The sequence below is a fragment of the Strigops habroptila genome, chromosome 2 (assembly GCF_004027225.2).
Source record: "Strigops habroptila isolate Jane chromosome 2, bStrHab1.2.pri, whole genome shotgun sequence".
NCBI classification, from domain to species: Eukaryota; Metazoa; Chordata; class Aves; order Psittaciformes; family Psittacidae; genus Strigops; species Strigops habroptila.
This window is the reverse complement of record NC_044278.2, coordinates 107,654,160-107,666,359: the sequence shown is the minus strand read 5'-3', so window position 1 is coordinate 107,666,359 and position 12,200 is coordinate 107,654,160. Positions and strand designations below refer to the sequence as shown.

At 37.2% G+C, this 12,200-nt stretch overlaps 1 protein-coding gene across 3 annotated transcripts in view; it reads left to right on the top strand.

Moving 5' to 3' along the window:
* The first annotated feature begins 61 nt into the window (after window positions 1–61).
* The window catches only part of AASDHPPT (aminoadipate-semialdehyde dehydrogenase-phosphopantetheinyl transferase), a 32,413-nt gene continuing 20,274 nt past the window's right edge, over window positions 62–12,200 (top strand). Inside the window, exons 1-2 of one of the 3 annotated variants that reach the window (XM_030476935.1) lie at window positions 62–305; window positions 1,260–1,485. In XM_030476935.1, the coding sequence (XP_030332795.1) occupies window positions 162–305; window positions 1,260–1,485 (370 nt within the window). In that variant the 5' untranslated portion in view covers window positions 62–161. The remainder of the gene's footprint in view (window positions 306–1,259; window positions 1,486–12,200) is intronic. The other 2 variants (XR_003990134.1, XM_030476937.1) reach the window with 2 other exon arrangements.

Genomic DNA, 12,200 nt, shown 5'->3' with positions numbered 1-12,200 from the left:
GCCGTCCCTCGGCAGCGGGTCCCGCCCCCCGCCGACGCGCGCACGCACGGTTTGGGTCGGTCGGTCACGGCGGATGAGAGGCGGGCTGAGGGGAGGGCCGTGCTGCCGTCGGACGGCGCTGGGGAGCGAGGCCTGCCGGGCCCTATCGCGTTGCAGGGCCTATGGGCAGTGTGCGCTGGGCCTTCCCCTGCGCTGCCTGGCGCCCTTGCCGCCAGGAGTGGCTGCTGGCGGCGCGGCTCGTGCAGCCTGAGGAGAAGGAGCGCATCGGCCAGTTTGTCTTTGCCCGCGATGCCAAAGCCGCCTTGGTACATGCTGGCGGGGGGATACGGCGCGGGGCGGGTTCCCCTCGTCAGGGCTGGTGGCGTTCGTCCACAGGCGGGACGCAGAGCGACCGGAGCCCTCCGCTTCGTTCGTCCCCGCTGTTGCGGGCGCTGCCTGCGGGGCCGTGGTGGAGGATGCCCGGCGCTTGCAGCCGCCTCTGGCATCGCTCAGAGGATTCAGTACTTCTCGTAGGAAAATACACCCTGCGAGGTCATTTCAGAGAAGTAAATGTGTTACAAAGAATTAATCGTCAGCTTTACTTACACTTTCACGTAGGAGGAAAAGGGGACGTTTGCAGTCTGCTATGAGTAGTTATTCTGAAAGACTTAACAAGGTTTATGTCGTGACGTCAAGTTAGGAGGCAAAACTGATGTACAGTAGACTATACATGAAGGCGGTAGTGTAATGTGTTTGAAAGTAGAGCTGTTTTACATAATTCAGGTTTTAAATCTCAGATAACTGACAGTAATACAGACTAATGCTAATTGTATGTAAGAAATTCCTTATCACTTTCAGCTGTTGAGCATTTCATTTAGTGCCAAAGTAACTTAATGTACTGAAAAGAAGGCTGTTGAGACAGTTTTACTGTTCAGTGTGGTATAAAAAGTATTCATCTCTGCAATGAAGTATCCTAAATAAGGTTTAGAAGGAACTATTTTATGTGATTCTTCTAGGCTGGGCTAGCTTTTGTATTGGGTTGTCTCTGTCCTAATAGTGATAACAAATGTATTGTGTACTTGGTCTTGTGAACTCTTTTGGTTAAATTTACTTGGTGCAGGCTTTTATAAAAGGGAGAAATCTAAATGTTTGGGCTAAAATATACTCTTATGTCAGCAATAATAAAGCCACTTTTTAAAATAAGGTGTTTTTTAGCAACCACAGATATTTTGCACATAGCATAATAGTTTCGTATGCATCACTTCCATTTTATTTCATAGGCTGGTCGCCTGCTGATACGGAAATTAATTGCGGAGAAGTTGTGCATACCTTGGAATGAAATACACTTGCAAAGGACATCAAAAGGAAAACCTTTCCTGGCAAATAATGTACTCAGTATCTATTCGAATTACAACTTCAATGTCTCTCATCAAGGAGATTATGCAGTTCTTGCAGCTGAGCCTGAGCTTCAAGTTGGCATTGATATTATGAAGACTAATTTACCAGGTAATGCACTATGGTGACCAAAGTGGATTCTCTGGTGTTTAAGTGCTGAATATTTTAACGTTTCCCAAAGAACCAATCTGTGTCCTACAAATGTAGTGTAATTAGAAGAGTATGAACGTATTGTATATTTGCTATTTTAATTATTAAATGCACTCCTTATAGATTATTTTGGGTTTTCTGTTGTGCCAGATATGGATATATTTCCAGTTTAGGCAAGCAGAACCCTGGAAAAATAAGGTCATGTATCCTGCTATGATACTGGCAAGATTGGCATCCACAGCTATTTTAATTACAGGTTTGCTGTCTGTTAGGTAGAAGCAGGGACAGCTTTCCAACTAGGGGCAGTGGGATCCATCCCCATGAAAACTCTTATAATATCTCAGAGTTACTTCTTTGTCGCATAAGCATGGACGTCAGCAACAAGGCCCGGTACTGTTAGCAAACCGGCATCAGAGATTTGTTGTGAGTGTGTATAGTGTTCCCTAGTGAGACAAGATCATAAGGAGGGAACATTTGAGGTGCTGGTAAAAGACCAGATTTCACAAACTTTAGCTGTTAGCCTATTTATTTGTATGAAATGTTGCACTAACCTGACTTTATTAGTGAACTTTGGGACCAAAATTGTAAATCAGAGTTGTAGCAAAGTGTATTTTTAAGTACAGTTTTATGGAGATCATTTAGTTAACAAATGTTCATTGAGGTATGGCTGGGTTAAAGAAGAAACATACTGGGATTTATAATTTACTGGAATTTTAGTTTTTGAGAATCTTCCACAAATGTTTAACCAGATATGATCATAATAGCTGTGTTCTTAGAAAATCTCTCTTCACAATATTCAATTTGCCCAGCATTTTATGCTATGGAATAATTTGTGTAGTAAGGTAAAGATTCAAATTAACCCTGACTGGATAACTTCCTTCTGATTGCTTTACGCCTTTTTAATGATTATTACAAGTGTACATTTTTGGATTGGCATGTTCAGCTAAGATGCACAGAAACTACTAATCTTCTGTGACTCACTTCCGTCTGCTGTAGACCCTCAGTCTAAAGGTGGTGGTCAGCATGTGGGGCCACTGCAGCCAGTGGAGGACCCCAGACCAGAGCAATTGCATATTTCGTAGCAGGAACTATGGCCTGTGGGTAAGGCTGTGCTGGAACAGGTACACAGCTGAAGGGATTGCAGTAATTTAGGGTCCATATACCAGATTAAGCTCAAGGCTGGTGCTTATCATACTGCTCCCAGGCAAAACAAAACAAAGTGATGTCCCAGCTGTTTCTCCTCCCAGTGTCTTGCACACCCTCAGCCTATTTGCTGACAGAGAAGGCCTTGACGCCATGCAAGCGTTTCTGATATTTGTGTGGTATCAGCATTGTTCTAGGCAAAGATTTAAAACACAGTGCCATGCAGGCTGCCATGTTAAAAGTTAACACCCAGACCCAGTAGCCTGGAAACACTTTGGGCTTGCCAAGGGTCTTACTCCAAGACTCCCTAATTACTCAATTTAAAAAGCTTTCCTGTTTCAGTAGAGGTTTAATTTTACGTTTAGGTTTAGAAATCTGCTTTTGTATTGCTTTTCCATTCTTCTCTCTTTTCTCTTGTATTCCTCTCCATTCCATAACACATTCAACTGTGTAAGGGGACATATTCTTAGTTCTTTGCCAGTTAATAGAAAAAAAAATCTTTTAACTTCAATATTAGCTGGCTTTATTAAAAAACTCATTTCTACTTCTTCCTTTTCCTTGTATTTTTTTACTTATTTATTCATTATTCCTTTCTCATTTCTCTCATGTGAGATTAAGTAGTGGACAACTTAAATATCCATTGATCTACTGCTTATTCTGCAGGCAGCATCAGAACAGATCGCGGTTCTTCCACCTTGTGTCTGTGTCTACTTTTCATTCAGTGTCCATAGTCACTGCTGTTGTAGGAGGTGTAGAATCAAAGTTAGGCTGTCAGTATATATGTCAACTTTAGCAGGCTAAAGTTTAGGAAAAACTGTCTTGAGTTCATCCTATCAATCGAGTTTTGGTTGCTATTCTGCTTCTGTCAGGTAGCTTTTTAATTGCCTGTGCTAGGGTTTCCAAATAACTACATGGGTATGAAGAAAAAACTGTCATAAGTGTGTCAGCATCTGGTCATGCACTTCTTTTCCACATTAAGTATTTTAAATAAATATGTATAGATTAAAAATTTCCAGGTTCCAAATTTTAAAGAGGTTTTGTTTATGTCTATATGTATTCCTTTTTGGAATTATAATTTGTATTTTTGGAAAAGAAATAGGATAGTAATAAAATTTAGTAACTTTATGTGGGAAAGTGAGCCAGCAAATAAACAATATTAAAGATAGAATTTTAAATTAGTCTTTGTGATATGAACTAAAACTAGCAGTATTTTCACCTATTTTTTTTTCTGAGAAAGATGTTTGTCTTAGAATTACCTGGAACTCTTTACTGCTGTGCTGTGGATATATGACTTTGACTTCACCAGTATTGTTTTATCTTATAGTTCCACTGAGTGGTGCTCTTGCTCTGCAGTTGCTAAGTACATTATATTTTTGGGAGTGAGTCCATTATAAATCTTTCTCTGGAATAGCTACAAGGACATAGAGTTCCCTAAGCACAGAGTACAGTAGGCTTGTTTTGTTTTGTTTTCAAATGCTTGTTTAAATACACTTCATCTTGTGATGTTTTCCAACAGAATCTTGATTGAGGCTTCCAATATTCTACTTCTTATACTCCTTTATCATTCAACCAGTGAACAAAATATGCAGTGCGAATATACAAGACAGTATCATGCAGCTGGAAGTTTTGAGAAATAGGCTATTAAATTGTGTGCTAGCAAGTAACAAGGAGACCTGGCACATAAAGATTTTGCACCACTTCTTAACCTGTGCTACCTATTTTTGTTGTACTTGCAAGCAATAAGAAGCCATCTCTTTCCATATAACTTTTGTTGCATTATTAAAATCTGAAAAATGAAATTACTATAAGACATAGTCTTCCTAGTAGGTGAAGGCAAGGCCACACAAGAAGCTATTCTTAGCAGTGCAGATAGATACAGTTCTACAAAAGTTCCACAGGTGTGTAACAGTTTATCACCTTTTTTTCCTCTATTCAGATATTGAACTAAATAATGTAGTGATGGTAGAAAAGGAAAATGTCTTCTTTAGCTATTGGATGTTGTGTTTTGGTTATCTGGCAGGTTAGTTTTATAGGTTTAAATCAGGCTTTCAATTTACTTGGTTTTGAAGAATTACTGAGATAAATGATTTTTTTTCTTTAGGTCAGTTAAGGTGAACTCTTGAGTCATTTGGGAAAATGCACACTGTACTGTAAATCTGTTAATGGAAGTTGTGGATGTAATTTGGCAGGAGACAATGCATATGAAATTATTTTAACCCATTCACAAAGGAGATGAGAAGGATTCTCATAGTACTACTAATTCCAGTAGAGAAAACTCAGCTTGTGATAATGTATTTGACTTCTAACTTATGGACAAGCAATTTTGCAACCTGTCAACTTGGTCTGAATGGTGTGTGGGATGCTGATTTACCAGTCACTTAAACTCTGTAAAGTAGGACATTTTTAGAGACTTGGGAAATAATTATAGCTTAATAAAGATTGCTGTGACAATCTGGAAAAAAAAGAAAAGTTTAGGTCTTAAGTTCAAGAGTGAATTTCATTACAGTAATGCATTTTTTTAACTTAGATGGAATTAGAAAAGCAAATAAATCAACAGTTCATTCCTGATCTTTCATAATCAGCCTGCAATCTCTTACCTATTGCATTACAGTTACTTTGATCCAGTCATCTCCAATCTCAATGTAATTCCAGAATTAAATACTTGACATGCAATAAAATTAACTTTTCTCATTAATCTTTTGGGTTTATGCTAGGTTTGCTTATTAAAAGACACAAAAGGGTAGAGTTTCTGTAAAATTCTGTGAATTTTACAGAAAATTAATTTGATCTAAAGTTCCCAAGTGCTTTTTTAGGAAAGTAGGTTATTGAATACAAACACTGGCTTGTCTGAGAGGATTTTGTTTTGGGTTTTGTTTACGGGGTTTGTTTGTTTGTTTTTTTTCTGAGGCAAAGATATATAAACAGAACTTGATTCATTTTTCTGTTTTTATTCTCATTATTTCATCATTGAGGTGAGATAATAAAAGATAATAGAGATCTTCAGAGAGACGTCACACATGAATCAGAGTATCCAAGTCCCATGCGAAGAAGCTAAATACTATGTTTCAGTCTAGCTACTGGAGGAAAGCTCTCTCTGGGTAGCTATAAACTTTGTGCGTTTCTTTTTGGTAGTCATAAACTAAACTTGAGACTTTGGCACACCTACATCATAGTCAAGATATTTGGCATTTCTTTCATCTAGCAGCCACGTTCAAGCTTTTTTGAACTTGTAATGCTTTTTTAATTGATGCTTTTCAGCTTTTGCAATAAGAATTTCTTGAGCTAGAAAGAAATGCTGAAAGAGATTGTTCTTTGTGGTGCTTTTGTCCTTATATTGCCTTAACTTCACCTTAAGCAAAGTTTTAATTGGTTTTGGTTTTATTGTTGTATTTCAGTGATCCTCTCAGCAGCAATCAGCATCTAATCTTCTACTGCAAGAGATAATTACCAAATTATTAGCTAATGGTACAGTTTTAGATATGTAGATGCAGTGTTTGGGGTGAAGAAATTAACAAAGGATTTAGGTTAAATGTTACTTCTAATTAATTATGGAAGTCAGAATTTATGAAGATGAAAACACATCATTTTTAGATGTTAAGTAGTGTTAGAACAGCTAACTAATTTCCTTGTTGAACTAACAAATCACAGTGGTTATATGCCCTTACACTGAGTAAACGGAGGAATTTCTTTGTCTTGTTCTACTTGAAAATGGGGAGAAACAGCCATCTTAAAAATGCTCTTAAAGAATACGTATTATATAGCAGTTTCATTATTGCGCTTTATTTAGTCACAGTTCTAACACTCTTTTAACCTGGAATTGCATCACATTTGTAAAAACACTTGCACATTCTGATAATTGATTAAATATCAATGCTTGGTAGACTGTGAAAGGAAAATTTGATACTGTGATTGAATCTCCTCTTTGAGGTAAAATAGGCTGTTTAGAAAGAAAAAATCTTAATGATTGATGACTGTTTTTTAATAGCAGAACATAAACTCATTGATATTAAAATAGAAACTGATAGCAAAATGTAGAACAGTAAACAAGAACTGGTGAATAGATATGCTTAAAATGAGGGATAAATTAACAATAAAGCAAAGAACCTTAAACAAGTTGCTTTTAGAAAATAAGAAGTAGAAAAAAGGAAAACTATAAGAATGCTTCTCTGGGTTTGGGATTTCTTTTGGTTGGGTGGGGGTGGTTTTGTTGCTGGTTTGCTTTCCTGAAATATCCTTCTGCACGCTGAATTTACAATAATCGGAATTTATTCCTTAATTGGTCTTCTGTGAAATGAAGTTAAACATTCAGAATGAGAGGCAAAAGAGGATTAAGTTTAGGAGGTTTTTTGAGTTGGGTTTTTGGTTTGGGTTTTTTGGGGTTTTTGGGTTTTTTTTAACAGAACTAAAAGTACTTCTGAGCCCACACTAATTACAGTCAGCTTTGACTTTCCAAATTAAGGAAATCTAGCAGAAAGATGTGTCAGGAGGGCCAAAGTTAAGTAATTTTTCTGTAGGTATTAAGAATTTGCTTTTTGAGGAGTTTTTTGATAACACTGCCCATTTCCAGTAGCTTCAGCTCTACAGATAGACATAGTTGTTGCGAAAGTTGGAAAATAGAAGCTGCCTTTACTTTGTGTTGTCAGAAGCTTGTTTGGATGTTGTCTGTGCAAGAATTACGGGTTGGAGCTCTTAGTTTCTTCATTGAAAGACAATGTTTTAGAGATTTGCAGAGTTTTAGACTGCCTTATGAAATGGTAGAAGTGTATCTCCCCTTGCAAACTGTAAAAAAAAAAAAAAAAAAAAAAACCCTCTAAAAAAAAAAATTAAAAAAAAAAATGCCCTCAGCTGGATTTCCTTTCCAAGAGAAATTCTGATTTTTAAGGCAGCAAGTATTTTTATATTTTCCTTACTTAAGGTGACAGGTTGCTGTTGTCATGTTAGGTTTTCAGGAAAGTTTAGGACCAGGAGACTTTTGCTATTTCTGTAAGTAGCTGTTTTCTTGCCTTGTATCTGGTTGGTGCTGTAATTTTTAGGAGTTATGTGCTGCATTGCATTTTGATGGAAAATCCAATCTTCTAGTGCATTAAAATATTGGTTCTTGCCCTGTATAGTTTTCCTGTCCATTAAAATTGTTGGGATTTGTATTAAATATGTAGATCTTCTTCCTAGCAAAACCCAATTTAATAGAACTTAGTGCAAACATAACAAACACTTGAAGATGGTGTCTACAAAAGTACATAAAACTGATACAGGTGAATGGACAGTTGAAGTTCATCAGTTTTTCAGTTCTGGGCCATGCTTTGGTTTTGTCAGTTACAATACATTAATCTTCCTCTGACATTTTTTCTTGTATAGCCTGTTACCTGGGTAAAAGCTCTTGCAGTAGCTGGTCTGGAGCTATTCAACAGTTGATTTGTGGCGGGAAGGATGTGTGGGGACAACATGCTGAATGGCTAGCTGACTGCTGTCTCTTCTCTGTGGGTCTTTGAGCTGCTGACAAGCCAAACAAATAGCTTTACAAGGGTTTTTATAAAGCATGTTCTTAAATGGTTACTGTCATTGTTACATAGGACGCTGATACTTCCGTTATCTTGCAGAGTGTTTTGGACTTCATTTTGAAGGGGAAAGGAGGGGCAGTCTATACACAGAAGCGGGGATGTTTTAAGTGTGAGAATAAAGGACATTTTTACTGCATCTGGCTGTGAGATTCATATTCTGGGACAGACTTCTGAACAGTGTCCTGACATTGGCCATCACAAGATGCTCAGTTGTTCATCGGCTTCGTTACTGAAGTGGGATATCATGATGTGGAAGAGCATAGCCTCAGAGCATGGGTGTCTCAATACTGAGGACCAGTTCCACACCAAACACCTAATTTGGAAGAGAGATCTATCATTGGACACTTTCAGAGAAACCATCTCAGCTTGAATCAGCTTGTGTTTTCTAAGGTCACAGAACTTCCTGGGGGGGAGGAGGGTAGGGAAATTGCATTAGTCAAATCAAGGAGGTGTTAGGAAGTGTGAATCACGTAGTCAAATTCATGTGGAAGATAAAGATGACTTAGTTACTGAGAATTGGCATTTCCCCCCCGCTTTGTCCAATGTAAGTATATATACCAAGCACCAAGCAGATCCCCATGCACCCCTGGGTTCTGCAGTGGTACTAGTTTCTTAGAGATGGGAATACTCTCCTATAATCACATTTTCACTAAAGTACCTACCCTTTCCTCCTACTATTATCTTAATACTTTTGTTGTTCAGTAGCAACTATTAGTGATACCATGAGGATAATGTTAGTTGCAGTGTATCTGGTTCAATGCAAAGATAGAAGCTGGGTGTCATCCCCCTTCTGCTGGAATTTCTGACTATGCATCTCACAGCAACACCGAATATATGTATACATATATATATGCAGATCACATGTATATATACATGTGTATATGTACATGCACGTATGTTATATATTGTATAGTGTGAGGGTTAATTGAACGAAGTTCACGAAGTGATCCAGTTTTGACATTGGGTGGTCATCCTTATAGTAGTGGGGTTTTGCTTGTCTGTTTTCTGGGAATAGTAGATGATATTAAGTGGTAGATTTTCTTTAAAATGTTCACTTTTAAGCAAAGAATTAATTGTCAGAGGTTTCAGTCTTAACCTTTCTTTGTAGAAAGGTCCTCTAGTACATTATTTCATAAAATGTTTGAGATCTGGTAGCTTGATAGTGCTACTGTAGTATAAGGCTATAGATGGTCAGGCACGCAGCTTATATGTAGGTGCTGTTGCTGTAGCAACATTTTGAAGTTTTTGTTGTCATTTTTAAGAGCAACAGAAGATCATTTAGCTCTGTTAAAACATGTTGTGTTCCTAAATATCTGTTACCTTTAAAGAGATCTGAGCATGTTTGACCTTTTTACACTTTTTTACATCTGTAGTTGTGTCCTTACAACTCACAACCATAATGGCTTTATAAAAGAAAGTCTTTTTTTACATTTAGTTAGATTTTCGGGTTTTGTGTTTAGTGTGATGCATTGTAAACTCGATGAATGTTGAAAGGAATTGGAGATCCTGCTGCTCTAACAAAATGACATGCTTTAACTGTTTCATATATTCTGTAATGGAAAACTGATAAAAATACCATTTTCATGAGGTAATTTACCTCTTTGCTGAAATGCTGTGGCTACTTTAAGCTCTGCTAGCTGTGGTCATACAATGTCTTGGAAAGAGCTTAAGCAAGTAAAAGGTATAGCCGTTAATGTAGACAATTTAAGAAAAGGTTTCTTATTTTGTTACTGCTCATTATATTTTTTGCTATTACTGTTTAGTTATAGCTAAGTACATTTCATTAAAAGGACTTGGGGTTCCTGAATCATCTTGGTGATTAAGACCCCCTGTGTTTTAAATACTTCTTTTTTCTACTCTAAAGCAAGCTAAACCCATGCCCTTGCACCTGGGTGTGATGATGTCAGTAAGCTCTTTAATGGCAAGTATATATTACAGTTAAATGTTTGGGATAGAACATGTAAAAGTATGCTGGAGTCTGAACAAAATTTGAGAGGATCTGGCATTTTTTTAGATTTTCAGAACACTGACAAAAAATATCTATTTCAGACCGTATACTACCTGTCTGTAACTTAATCAGGTGTGAGGTATCCAGTTAATAGCTTGTGACTTTACTTCCTCTTTGTCAAAATTGTGATTTCTCTAATGCAGTTTTGGAGGTAGAGCTGTCTAATCCATTCTGATTCTTTACTTTCTTTTGTTTAACATTGACTATCAGGGCAGCTTGCATAAATATGCATCACTGCTGTTGGACCCAATTACAGTACTGTGAGTGAAACCTTAGCAGTTTCTCTAGCATTGCAAAGGTTTAACAATTCTAACTGCAGATTAAATATCAAACATTATCAAATTATGTCAGTCTCTTTATGACTTTTCATTTTTACAGTCTGGGAAATGTTGAGTAATTCAGAGGAGGCAGCCTCAAATTTTCTGACGTTTTAAAGTTAATGCTGCTTCTCTGAGGTGTGCCAAGATAGAATGTATCATCAGTAGTTAAATGGCAAGGATGGATGTTGGGAGAGTTGTGGGGTACTGGCAGGAAGTGGAGGGGTCACAGAATGAAAATCCAATTTCCAATTCACACTAAAGCTGTGTGAGCTAATAGATTTAAAAAACGTGCTTTGTTAATGTTCTTTCTGGTTCTTCTAAGATAGTAATTTGTCTAGCTAATTGTTTGTCTTGTCAGTTTCTAAACATCTGTACAAGGGTTAGTTGGTATTAATAAACAATTAGGATTTGGGCATCTGTTGCAGAAAAAATGTTTTCTCTGTATTAGTTTACTTTGGTTTCCCTTAGAGATAGTAAAACATGATAAAATATAGCTTGTGTCCTACACCAAAAGGACTGTCAGCCCAAGAGTCTGGGACTCAAAACATATTAATCCTGTACAGTTTTGTTAGTTTGCAGGATTTATAGCTAGCCCATGTTTCACATCATTAAGTAGATTGATCTGTTCATACTTCAGTAGCTCATTTTGCTAGGTGGCACATTTCACATTGTCACGTCACCAGTTTGCCATCTGAAAGTAAATTGATATGTATTGACTAGGTATTACTTCTTGATCACTGACCTGTTTTCATGCAGTTCAAGTAGTCAGAGTCTGTTAACATTCTGGGATTTGGGTTTCTTATTTTCCAGGGGATTAGTTGATCAATGAGCTGCCAGTAGTAGCTTTTAGCTTTCCATATCCATAGTTTTAGATGTATGACACAATATAAACTTGTTAGTTTGTATCTGACCAAAACAATTTGAAGACTGTAAAACTGATAAAAACTAAGTGAGGAAGGTCAGTTGTGTACTCTTCTCACTATATTTGAGAAGGTATAGAATGGTTTTAATAAATTCAGGTACAACAGAAAAATTACTACCTTTGTTAAGTGTACGTTGTATTACCAAAGCTGACTTATGATTGACTTGATGTTTGTAACACTGTAAACAAAACACCAGTATGAAGATATTAGCAGGAAATAGTACCACTATATAGGTAAGAAATCAATTGCCTTCACAACTGTGTTAATTTTACATTTATTTTTTTCTGTGAACTACTCTGGTTTCAAATCTGCATTATGGTGTGATGGGGTGTGAGGCATAAGTGTCTGTACATTAAAGAATAATCAATGAAAATGTATCCTGGTCTCAAGGATAAAACCTCTAGTCTGTCTTGTGAATATCAAACTAATTTATAAACTAACCAGTCAGAGATTTGCTGGATGCCTTTCCGCTATGGCTGCTATTCCATAAAAAGCAAGTTATTGAATGTTACGGGAAGGTGGCAGAGCTCTACATATTCTAGGGAAAAAGGACTTTTAAAGTTAGGCCATTGACTAACAAAACCATCCAGTCAATTTTGTTCTAATGCAAATGAACATACAGGTTTGTATTTGTTAGGCAGTCAGATACTGGGACAAATTGTTGTCAGTTAATTGGCTGTTACAGAAAGAAGCTGCAGTACGTTTTGGTTAAATTTACTGGAGT